Raw genomic sequence first — 12,948 nt, forward strand, 5'->3', positions numbered from 1 at the left:
ATCCCTTTGGAGAATCTGCGCCACTCACCCGCCACCCACGTCCCTCATCCCTGATGTGGAAATTCCCCCAGCTGCCCCATTGCCCACAGATACTCACCTCCCAACACCCTGCTCCACGCAGCCAGCCAGCAGCCTGGAAAGGAGACAGGTCATTAGGGACCAGATCCCAGAGCAACTGGATCCTACACCCTGGACTCAGATCCCACCCCCCATAGACACAAGCCCTGGTCTCAGATTCCCCCTCATGGACACACGCCCTGGCTGTCTCCGATACTCACCGAGGAGGATGGTGAAAGCAGACGCCATGACGGGGCAGTGGGGGCCCCTCAACGCTGCTACAAACACCCCAGTGCTGAGCTCCACCCAGTCTGAGGCCCAAGTGCGAGCGGAATGAGGAACTGTGCCGGGGGCTGCAGTCCCAGGAAGCCCGTGATCCGCTCGGCCCCTTTCTTCCCATCAGATGGCTTCTCTGCAAGCTCCAGCCCAAATCTACCATGCTCAGAACAAAGCCAGATCCCTGAAACACCCAGCAAACCACATCCACACCCACCCCCCCATCACCTCACTGCCCCATCCGGGGACCGCTGGGAAAGGGGGAATCTCAGGAGGCGTCAAGAGGTGACCAGGCTGCCCTGAGCTTTTCCAACAGGCCCATCTAGCCTCCCTGGAGCAGCAGCTCCGACCAAAGGAGGGCTCCTACCACACACACACAGTGCCCCCCACGGAGTGACCCTCTCCTATGGAGCGGGGCAGAGGTTCCTTCCTGACCTGGCTGGACCAAGCGCCCAGCCTGGAGCATGAGGGTGGAGGGACCTGGCCAACCTCCTTCGCAGGTAGCGTCCCTGCAGATGCTGTTCTCAGCGAAGTGGCGTGAGACAGAGACAGGACAGAGGGGTGGGGGTCTGTGGGGTGGTTTCTGGCCCCTGTGAGGTGGGGAGGAAGGGAGGGAGGGATACAGTTAGATCCTAAGTTGCTAAATCAGCAGCCAAAAAATCCGTGAACAGGGGAAGTGCGTCCGGAGCTGGTGCTCACTTTCTGTTTCTGTTACTGCCAGTGAAACTCAGCGTAAACCTGATTCCCCAGCAGCGACCTTGTAATATATCCCGGCTCTGGGAGGGGACTGGGGTCTAGTGGTTAGAGCAGGAGGCCCTACCACTCTCACGAGAGCAATCCCATCTCCCCTAGGTACGATACACACTCCCGACGCAGGGAGAGGGGGGGCTGGGAGCTATCCAGGGGGGCTGGTTTGTGGTTCAGTGTTTATTACAAATCTGGAGATTAATAGGATGCAAAATCACATAAAAACTGCCTCAATGTGTCCCCTCCCCCTCCCGGTGCTGAGCTCCTCCCAGCCCCCCAAATGTCTGTTCCACAGACACCTCCATCAACAAAGGGAAACAGCCGCACATCCTCATAAGTGTCCCCCGTCCGCCCGCAGACTCTGACCCCCAACCCTGACCCACATGGGCCCCAGCAGCCCCCTCACATCAAACCCCACCCCTTTACCTGGCACACGCAATGATTTGGGGTGGGGCTGCTGCGAGGGGGGTTTCCTTATGGGATCGCCAGCTGGGATTGCAGAGTCCAGCGAAGGGCAACGAAAATGATTAGGGGGCTGGGGCACATGACTTACAGGGAGCGGCTGAGGGAACTGGGATTGTTTAGTCTGCAGAAGAGAAGAGTGAGGGGGGATTTGATAGCAGCCTTCAACTACCTGAAGGGGGCTCCAAAGAGGATGGAGCTCGGCTGTTCTCAGTGGGGGCAGATGACAGAACAAGGAGCAATGGAGGGTCCTGTGGCACCTTAGAGACTAACAGAAGTATTGGGAGCATAAGCTTTCGTGGGTAAGAACCTCACTTCTTCAGATGCAAGGAGCAATGGTCTCAAGTTGCAGTGGGGGAGGTCTAGGTTGGATATTAGGAAACACTATGTCCCTAGGAGGGTGGTGAAGCACTGGAATGGGTTCCCTGGGGAGGTGGTGGAATCTCCATCCGTAAAGGTTAATTTAAAAAATCCAGTTCCTATTTTAAAAATAATCTATTTTTAATCCATCTGCCTGGGGACTGAAAAGGCCCAGCTTGACAAAGCCCTGGCTGGGATGATTTAGTTGGGTATTGGTCCTGCTTTGTGCAGGGGGTTGGACTAGAACCTCCTGAGGTCTCTTCCAACCCTAATCTTCTATGATTCTAGGATTGCAGGCAGGGCCGGTGCAAGGATATTTTGCGTCCTAGGCAAAACTTCCACCTTGTGCCCCCCATCCCGTAACATTGGTTCAGACTAGATTCCCCCCTCCCCGCCCCCTGAACTCCCCTGGACGGTGCACAGCCCCCCCGCGAGCCCTCCCCACCACACCCTGGCGGCCCCCGCCCCGAGTCCACTCACTGGCTTTGCCGGGCTTGGGCCACTACAGCAGCGCAGCAGGGAGGAGCTGCCTTCTGGGGGCTCCTGCAGCAGATGCATGTGGGCAGAGGCCCCCGTGCACCCCCCCGGCTCCCCCCTCGCCGCACTCGGGCTCTGTGGCTCCCGGGAGCGTGAGCCGCCGCTGTCCTTCCCGGAGCAGGCTCAGGGCCCCGCGCCCCAGCGGCGGCTCACATGCCTGGGAGCCACAGAGCCCGAGCGCGGCGACGGGGGAGCCGGGGGGATGCAAGGGGGCCTCTGCCCGCATGCATCTGCTGCAGTCTGCAGGTGCCCCCCGGGGGGGGTGCCAGGCCACAGCCTGGGCAGGAGGGGCGGGGGGGCGCGGCTGCTCTCCGCTAGCGGCACCACCACCTTTGCAGGGATCCTGACCCCCTGCGCCACGCCGGCTCCTCCATAGCTGGGGCTCCCCACCCCCGCAAGCCCTATGCAGTATTATTAAACAGGTGCCCTATGCCCGACTGCAACCTAAGCTTGCATCCGGCAGGGGCGGAGGGACAAGGCAGAAAGAATAACAAGAGGCCCGGCCTGCCTCACGGTGGCGGAGAGTCACAGTTCCCCGCAGAGATCCCTGCACCCTCTCCCTCACACAGACTGGACATGCAGAAGGTACCTGATTAAAAGCACTAAACTTGGGAATGAAAAATGCCAGTCACAGGTTTTTTGATATGCCCTGAAGTTTGTCAGACATTGATTTGCAAAAACTTTGCAGTAAGGGCGAGTCAGCTGTCTTGCTGAATCCAACATTAAATATTCTGGAATCCATGATGCAGCTCTTCTCTGTTTTACATGTTCTTAATCAGTATTTCTAGTCTGATTTTATATTTTAAATGTACTCTTAAACCTTCATAAAGTCATCATCCCAGATTACTACCTATTTAACTCACTGAAACAGGCATTATTTTACATGAATCAGTCACAGAGGTTTAGTGTGTTCATAACATGTTCATTGCTTTTAGAAAAAGGGAACACTCATTTACTGTGTGTGATCTCCAGAACAATACACATGTTTATGACATTTCACCAACTTTAAAAAATATGGTTCCAAAGATTTTAGGCATAACAAAGGGTTTGATATCTTACTAAGGTACTGATTTTGCTTAAAACTAGTTCATCAGATAGTCAGAAGTAAAGAAAGGAAAACTCTATGTCCAGCTATCTGGAAGCAAAGGGCTGTTGCTTCCTTCAATGGGGGTGAGGGGGGAGGGGGTGAAGGGGGAAATGGATGGACAGAAAGGACAGGAAGCCTTTGGAAGTAAGTTTTTTTTTTTACTATAGTAATTAAAACGTGCATTTTAGATAAGGGTGATCTTTTGAAGAATGTGTTTAAAATCCCATATGTCTGAAGATCACAGCATTTAAGGCTAAAGATGATTGTGCATCTAAAAATCTGTGCAAGGATTTTTTAGAGATGTGATTTTATAATCTTCACCAACTCACTAATGAAATATTTTTAAAGCAAATTTTAAACTAAGGTCCTGTAGACTGACATGTTCTGAGTAAATCATGTTTTCACCTCTCTTAGCCAGAAGGCCGAGAATATTAGACATGCATAACTGGTTTTGTCAGTACATTCAGAAACTGACAGGAGATACCTGGGGGTTGGCAAATGCCTGTTAAATGTCTTCGTTGCCCCTTGAATGGCTCTTGAACAGTTTCAGGGTTGTGCTACTAGGTTTGGCAGGCTGGAGACTGTTTCTCTTTTAACTACTAGACCCCCTTCCCAGGAAGACTCGGAGCCGGCAGGAAGGGTCAGAACAGGGATAGGAAAACCAGTAGGGTGGACACCAAGACCCAGTGATGCCCCAAATTTTCAGGTGCCCTACCCAGTTGCCTATGCCTGAGGACTGCCCCGGGCGCCCCCAACCACTTGCCGCCCTAGGCCACTGCCTAGTTCACCTAGTGGTTGCACCCGCCCTGATTGCAGGGGTGTGTGTGTTGGGGTGTTGGTAGATTCACACACACACCCCAGTGACTCTCTCCACTCCCACCCCCAGAACCCCCGACCAATCTAACCCCCCCGTTCCCTGTCCCTTGCCTGCCCCAACCGCTCTCTACACCCCCTTCTCCTGACAGCCCCCCCCAGAACCCCCGACCAATCTAACACCCCCCCGTTCCCTGTCCCTTGCCTGCCCCAACCGCTCTCTACACCCCCTTTCTCCTGACAGCCCCCTCAGAACCCCCGACCAATCTAACCCCCCCGTTCCCTGTCCCTTGCCTGCCCCAACCGCTCTCTACACCCCCTTCTCCTGACAGCCCCCCCGAACCCTGACCAATCTAATGCCCCTCTTCCCTGTCCCTTGTCTGCCCCAACCGCTCTCTACACCCCTTTCTCCTGACAGCCCCCTCAGAACCCCCGACCAATCTAACCCCCCCGTTCCCTGTCCCTTGCCTGCCCCAACCGCTCTCTACACCCCCTTCCTCACAAGTGGAGAACCAGTGTTGACAGGGCCAATTCAGTCAGGGTGCATTGGTCCACTCCCAGTAATTGATGAGGAGGTGTCAATACCAAGAGAGTGAAAATTGCTTTTGTAGTGAGTCAGCCACTCCCAGTCCCTATTCAAGCCCAAATTGATGGTGTTAAATTTGCAAATGAATTGTAGCTCTGCAGTTTCTCTTTGAAGTCTGGTTTTGAAGTTTTTTTGTGACAGGATGGCTATTTTTAAATCCGTAAAAAGCGACAGAGTCCTGTGGCACCTTATAGACCAGGGGTCGGCAACCTTCAAGAAGCGGTGTGCCGAGTCTTCATGTATTCACTCTAATTTAAGGTTTCGCGTGCCAGTCATACATTTTAACATTTTTAGGTCTCTTTCTATAAGCCTATAATATATAACTAAACTATTGCTGTATGTAAAGTAAATAAGGTTTTTAAAATGTTTAAGAAGCTTCATTTAAAATTAAATTAAAAAGCAGAGCCCTCTGGACCGTGGCCAGGACCCGGGCAGTGTGAGTGCCACTGAAAATCAGCTCGCGTGCCGCCTTTGGCACACGTGCCATAGGTTGCCTACCCCTGTTATAGACTAACAGAAGTATTTGTGACCCACGAAAGCTTATGCTCCAATACTTCTGTTAGCCTCTAAGGTGCCACAGGACTCTGCCGCTTTTTACAGATCCAGACTAACACGGCTACCCCCTGATACTTTTAAATAGGGTTACCATCCGTCCGGGTTTCCCTGGACATGTCTGGGTTTTTCAGTGTTAAATGGCCGTCCGGAGGGGAGATTTCTAATCAAGTAGAAATGTCCGGGATTTCCCCCTTCCCCTCCTGTGGAGTGCAGCGCGGCTGATTGGACGCCTGGCCTGATTGAAAGCCGCTCGCAGCCACTAGGGCCTCTAGCAGCCAGAGTCCCTCCCCCTCCCCAGCTCCCTCCTCCCCCACAGAGCAGCCGGCACTGTTTGATTCCACGTGGAGCCTGCATTTCTCCCTCTGCCGGGTGAGTGGGGGGAGCAGGGCAGGCGGCGGGGTGTGTGTGTGTGTGTAGAGGCTGCAGGGGCAGGGCAGGCAGGGGGCGCAGAGGCTGCAGGGGCTGAGCAGGCAGGGGGCACAGAGGCTGCAGGGGCAGGGCAGGCAGGGGGCGCAGAGGCTGCAGGGGCTGAGCAGGCAGGGGGCACAGAGGCTGCAGGGGCAGGGCAGGCAGGGGGCGCAGAGGCTGCAGGGCAAGTGGGGAGCAGGGGGCACAGATGCTGCAGGGGCGGGGGGCGCAGAGGCTGCAGGGGCAGGGCAGGCAGGGGGTGCAGAGGCTGCAGGGCGAGGAAGAGCAGGGCAGGCAGGGGGCGCAGAGGCTGCAGGGCGAGTGGGGAGCAGGGAGCGCAGAGGCTGCAGGGCGAGTGGGGAGCAGGGGGCACAGAGGCTGCAGGGGCAGGGGGGCGCAGAGGCTGCAGGGCGAGTGGGGAGCAGGGGGCACAGAGGCTGCAGGGGCGGGGGGGCGCAGAGGCTGCAGGGCGAGTGGGGAGCAGGGGGCACAGAGGCTGCAGGGGCGGGGGGGTGCAGGGGCTGCGGGGCGAGTGGGGAGCAGGGAAGCACTTAGCAACCCCCAACCAAGATCAGAGCGGGAGGGAGGAGGGGGAATGCAGGGTGCTCAGAGGAGGGGGCAGAGTTGGGGCAGGGACTTTGGGGAAGGGGTTGGAATGGGGGCGGAGAAGGGGTGGGGTTGGGGCGGGGAAGGGGCGGAGTTGGGGCAGGGCCGGGGGCAGGACCGGGGCCCCGTGGAGTGTCCTCTTTTTTAAATGTTTGAATATGGTAACCCTATTTTAAATCTGTGACTGAATGTCCAGGGAGATTGGTTTCAGAGTAGCAGCCGTGTTAGTCTGTATCCGCAAAAAGAACAGGAGGACTTGTGGCACCTTAGAGACTAACACATTTATTTGAGCATAAGCTTTCGTGGGCTACAGCCCACTTCATCGGGTGCATAGAATGGAACATATATAATTAGCCTCTTATTGTTGGTAGGGCAACTCCCACCTTTTCATGTTCTTTGTATGTATATATATCTTCTTACTACTTCTTACACATTGGTAGAGGTGCAGGTGAAAGAGCCCCGGATGGCGCGGCTCACGTGGTTGAGTCCTATGATGGTGTCACTAGAGTAGACATGGGGACAGAGTAGGCAATGGGGTTTGTTACAGGGATTGTTTCCTGGGTTTGTGTTTCTGTGGTGTGGTGTGTAGTTGCTGGTGCAGTTGCTGGGACTGGGAGTGGCTGGCTCACTACTAGAATGCGCAGAAATCATGTCCTGCATAATTTTGTTTTTCCCCCCTCAGAAAATACATTCTGCTCCAGAAGTGCTGCAGTTCCAACTTTTTACCACGAGAGGCCGCTCTGGTGCTAGAGCTGCCAGCAGCATGAACACAGCCCGCTGTTCTGGCCCCACAGCAACCCCTGGTGGGCAAAAGGCAGAACTGCAGCAGCTCTGGGACAATGTATTTCTGTGGGGAAATAGATTTCAGAGTAGCAGCCGTGTCAGTCTGTATCCGCAAAAAGAACAGGAGTACTTGTGGCACCTTAGAGACTAACAAATTTATTAGAGCATAAGCATATGCATATGCATCCGAAGAAGTGGGCTGTAGTCCACGAAAGCTTATGCTCTAATAAATTTGTTAGTCTCTTAGGTGCCACAAGTACTCCTGTTCTTTTTGTGGGGAAATAAATTCTCTGCCTGCCCCGTGCTGCAGAATTCCCCCAGGAGCAGAAGTTCATCACAGCACCTGCCGCAGAGCCAGGTTAGGGCAGAGTGGGGCACCCAGGGCTGCTGGGGGGTCACAGACTGGGGCTCAGGAGCTAGTGGGGTGACAGCATTGAGTCTGGGGATGGGGGAGGAGGCTGCAGAGACCCATGGGGACGGGGGTTGGGGGGACAGGGGCTGATGTACCTGACTGAATGGGAGAGGCTTGAGGTCATCCAGGGTCTGCATGGGGGAGGCTTCCCAGCCCCCTAACAATTCCCCACTCCAAAAAAAAACCTCCCGCCCACACCCAACACCTTCCAGGTTCACTCCCAGGTTCCTTCCCGCTCCCGCAGCTCCTCCGTTACCCCAACTCCCCCAAGCCTTTGCACTGCTTCTGACAGGTGCAGGAAATACAGTTGTGTCGTGTGAGTTAAATGAATTTCTCAACGTTGTGTGTTAATACGCCTAGTGAGGAAACTATTTGTCAAAAAAAATTACCAGAATCTTTTTTTTTTTTTGGTCTGTATTGTTACAGACAGACACACTCGCAGACAGATATTTTGAAATATTGTGTGCAGAATATTTAATATTTTGGCACAGAATTCCCCTAGGAGAAGGAATCCACAGGAAACCTGTGATCTGGGTTCTGATCTCAGCCCCCCGGGGTCAATCCGGAGTCACTCCTGAGTGCTATGGGGACAGGGCCGGGTTCTGATCTCAGTTCCCCTGGGGTCAATCCGGAGTCACTCGTGAGCGCTATGGGGGCAGGGCCAGGTTCTGATCTCAGTTCCCCTGGGGTCAATCCGGAGTCACTCCTGAGCGCTATGGGGCAGGGCTGGGTTCTGATCTCAGTTCCCCTTGGGAGGGGGGTCAATCTAGAGTCGCTCTTGACTGCAACGGGTGCAGCGCCGAGTTCTGGTCTCAGTCCCCCATGGTCAATACAAGGAGGTTGAATTGACTTTTGAGGGGAAAGTTCAGGGGTCAGCTCCTCTTGTTCCCCCTCCCCCCCTTCACCATCCTTAACACTAAAGTTTCCCCAGGCCCACAGATAATCAATTCCAGACACCCCGCTCTGCCCGGCAGCCAGCAGCCTGGAAAAGAGACGGCTCATTAGGGGCCAGATCCCAGAGCGACTGGATCCTACAGCCTGGGATCAGACACGCGCCCTGGTCTCATCCCTCCCCCCTCCCCACCCATGGGCACACGCCCCGGTCTCAGGTCCCCCCATGGGCACACGCCCTAGCTGTCTCTGATACTCACCGAGGAAGAGGACAGTGCGAGCAGACGCCATGACGGGGGCAGCGAGGGGCCCCTCAGCGCTGCCACCAACGCCCTGGAGCCCAACTCCACTGACCCCCAAATAAGGAACTCAGCTGGTGGCTCCAGCTACAGGAAGTTGATGATGTGTCGTCTCTTCCTGTGTCCATCACACCTTGTCTCTAATCTGCTGGCGAAATCTAGGGCAGGCAAAACAAGCAGAGGTCTCTGCAAAACCCAGGAAACCCTGGCCAAGTGCCATGCAGCTCACAGCTTGTCTGTGTCTCTGTGGAATGGGAGGACAGGTCTCAATGTACCCTGCAGCCTGGGGGAAGGTGCACCAGGCTGGAAACCAGGAGACCACAGGGCCTGGTCTTTGATCTTCGACTGACCACTATTTCCATGCAGATTCCCCCGGCCCTGCTTTATTGCATTCTGGCTTCAAACATGGCTGGCAACTGATAAAGGTAAAATTAATACGTGATCCCAAAATTAAAGGATGGCATTGTAATGCATGTGCACAAGGGGGCAGAGTTAAGGGTGTTTGGGAAACCTTAACTGTGGTTCTGGAGGGTTTGACTCTGCAGCCTTCCTGCTCAGCCTGCAAACCTGCCCAGGTTTGACAGGAACTGTGGCACTGTGTGAGGAGCAGGGGCACTGGGGAACGCCTGGGTTTGCTGCTTCTTGCGCCATAATTGAGTGTTGATCGCCTGGTTCTAAGGGTCTTTTCTCAGCGTGTGAACTAAATCAATGAGGTTCAAAAGAAAATCTGAGAAAGAGAAATTCCATCTTGTGCCCCCAGTGGGTCTGTGGCAGGTTGCTCCCCCTGCCTCTGGGGTGCCACGTGATGTACTGGGGTACCACTGAGCCCACCGGTTCCACCAGCCTGGGCTCCCTCACACTGGCCTTCTCAGCCAGGCCCTCAAGCCTTCCCTAGCACACACACAGGTAGGGACACAGCCAGCTACAGAAAGACACAGACACTGAAACCAGCTCGGCGTGGGAAGCCTTCAGCTCTCAAGTGCACCCCCCCCTCTGGAGTGTAAACCCAAACTGTACTGTCTTGTGCTGCACAGAGAACGGTACAGTGTAAGCGCATGAAATCCGCTCCCTCCCGCAATGGGAGGAAGATCTGCACATCTTTTTGCCCCCCAGTTAAGAATTCCACAAACTGGTTTTAGAAAAACAAAAACAAGTTTATTAGCTACAAAAGACAGATTTCAAGTGATGATAATGGACAGCCAACAGACCAAAGCAGATCACCCAGCAAATAAAACCAAAACGCAATATGAGCTTAGATACTAAAGAAACTGGTTACAAGCAGGAATTTCTCCCCCTAAATGTTGTTTTAAGCAGATCGCAGAGCTTCTTGATGGCAAACTGTTCTTGCCTGCAGCTTAAAACTCCAGGTATTCCTGTCACAGGCCAGACACCTTTCCCAGCCTGGCTCAGTCCTTCTCTGCCCCCCCCCCCCCCCATTTGTCTTTGATAGATGTTCTCAGCAGTCATCCTGGGTGGGGATTCAGTGAAGAATGAACCCTGATTATCTCACTTCCCAGCCTTCAATAGGTTTAACATATGGTGGGAACCCTTTGTTTTCCAGTGTGGTTCCACCTCCCACTTCAGTGGAAAAATACTGGTATTCCATTATGGAGTCCAGTACCAGGTGAATTAATCACATGACCCTGCAGGGTCAAAGCAGCCTTGAGTCAGAGTTTGTAGCATCCCAGGAAATTTCTGAGGAAGGCGGGATATTAGCATCTTCAAAGATTTATTTTTCTCCCTAATGGTCCATTGACTGGTCCCCAGCTAGCCAGCCAGGCTGGTTGCATTCTGTCAGGTGGGCGTTCCCCAGGGGCAAACACTTTTTCAGTACAGATGTATAGTCAATATTCCTAACTTTAGATACAAAAATGGTCCATGCGTACAAACAGGATAATCGTAGTCAGTAAATCATCACCTTTCCAATGATGCCTCACAAGACCCATCTTGCATAAAGCACCATCTTAGTTATGCTGTAATCATATTATAACAATATTTCTATGAAGAATACGGGGTGTAGTGTCACAGGGTCGCCAGCCGGGAGAGGCCCAGGGACCTTCTAATGCCCCACAGAGACCCTGCCCCCAAGCTGGAGGAGACACTGTCAGTGGTTATGTGGCCAGGCCCCTAGAGAGGGACATGACACCGGCTTTGTTTATACGCCATCGCCTAGCGGCAGTACGAAGCTAGGAACCAGGAAGGTTTGATTCTGTTCCGGGCTCTGACAGGGGAGTGGGTCTAGTGGTTAGAGGAGGGGGCTGGGATCCAGGACTCCTCATGTAACTGCTAAGCACTGAGCCCCTTCTGTTTGCAGGCCCAGGTTGGCAGGGCTCCTGCTAGCAGGCACTGCCCGCGCACAGCTCCCGTGCCAGGGTTTCCTTCACAGGCACCAACGTGCACTCTGCTGGAGCCGGTGACAAAACAAACGGCCCGTTCTCCCCGTGACCCACCGGACTGTGCAGACACCGGCCAGGCCGCAGCCGGCACTGAGATACGGGAGAACGGGAATCCCGGCCTGATGTGCCATGGGACAGGCACCTTCCTGTGTAAATACGGGGTGTCGCTAGTGACACAGGGCTGTCGGCAACACGACCTCGCCCCCCCCGGCCCCTCCCCCATTCTGCCTCCCCAGCCCGTGTCCCATCATCCCCGCGGCCCCTCCCGTGTTCTTCCCCCCCGGCACCTCTGGCCTGTCCCCCCCTCACTGCCCCACCACTAGCCATGGCCGTCATCTCCCATTGCTCCCCAAGGGAAAGCACAACCTGGCTGCCCTCAGTTAACATGGCCGCCCCCTCAGCCCTGACAGGGGAGCCATACTGCCCCCTGGTTAACATGGCCGACGCCTCAGCCTGGGGTGGGGGAATAATCCTGCCCCCCTGGACTTCTTAATGGGGCAGGAAGAGGGGGAGGGGTGAATGTGGGGTTGGGGGACATTATGGGGCAGGGAATGTGGGGCAGGGGAGCTGTGGAGGGGAGACTGAGGACTCAGAGACAGAAAATAAAATGGGCGACCCTGGGGCGGAGGGGGCTGGAGCTGAGGGGAGGGGTGAGGGGGGCAGTGAGCGGGGAGGCTGCTGGGGGTAGAAGTGGCAGCCCAGGGGGCACTCGGGAGTGCTGGCTCCCCCCTCTGATACCCCCCAACAATCCTGCCCCCCGATTCTGACCTGGGGGGAACCTGTCTGCCCTCAAACGCCTATCCCCCCTCCCGACACCCCCAACCTACTTTCCTCAAACCCCGGCTCCCTCCAGCCGGCTGCCCCAACACACCCACCATGGGGGGGCCCAGAAGTGCTGGCAGTTAAATCACTCTGCGCCCTGTTGTGTTCATGGAGATGCGGTAAAGGGCCGGAGGTGCGAACATGCCCCAGCCCCTGCCCCACACTGAACAGGGTTAAACAGGAGCTGGGGGTGGGGTCCAGAGCCTGCAGCCTGCTCAGCCCCACGGCAAACCCCCCATTGACCCCTGGGACCGGCTGTTACAGACACAGCAGGGCAGGAACCAGGGGAGCCGTGGCAGGCGCCGTGTGAAACGAGGGGTTTGTTCCAGCCCCGGCCCCATTCGCTGGAGCGAGTCTCTAGCCGGAAAATCCCCTGGGTTTGGGCGTCTCCCCGCTGGCCCCAGAGACGCTAGCGACTGTCTTGGGGGGGGTAGAGGAGCCAGCGGAGCGCCCCTAAAAGTGGTGGTGGGTGGCACAGCCCCTCCCTGACAGGATTTATCCACCAATGAGGTCTCGTTTCCAACACCCCAATTGTGGGTCACGGATTTCTGCTCCCCCACTTCTCCCGTGTCCCAGGTGGGCCCCAGCCCGGCCCGTGGGTTCTGTCCGGCGGCCGGTCGGGTTGGACTAATCCCGTCTTTCTGTCTCGCCAACTTCCCCCCCAACGTTCATTCGTCCAGGTTCTCGTGACGCTGCCTGAACTTCTCACTCACCTTCGTCAGCTGAACCCACCACAAGGGGACATTTGGAGGCTCCGTTGTCAGAGCCGTCCCCTGGGGTGGGGAGATTTGGGGGCAGGGGAGCAAGAAGCTCTGGGGGTTTGTACAATAGAAATACAGGGTGAGGGGAGG

General features: G+C 55.4%; 1 protein-coding gene across 1 annotated transcript in view; it reads right to left on the reverse strand.

Moving 5' to 3' along the window:
* LOC103306993 (immunoglobulin superfamily member 1-like) overlaps window positions 1-12,948 on the reverse strand; it is a 55,450-nt gene that overhangs the window by 35,186 nt on the left and 7,316 nt on the right. Inside the window, exon 4 of the mRNA XM_065570971.1 lies at window positions 98-133. Within this exon, the coding sequence (XP_065427043.1) occupies window positions 98-133 (36 nt within the window). The remainder of the gene's footprint in view (window positions 1-97; window positions 134-12,948) is intronic.

Source organism: Chrysemys picta, chromosome 17 (assembly GCF_011386835.1).
Source record: "Chrysemys picta bellii isolate R12L10 chromosome 17, ASM1138683v2, whole genome shotgun sequence".
Taxonomy (NCBI): domain Eukaryota; kingdom Metazoa; phylum Chordata; order Testudines; family Emydidae; genus Chrysemys; species Chrysemys picta.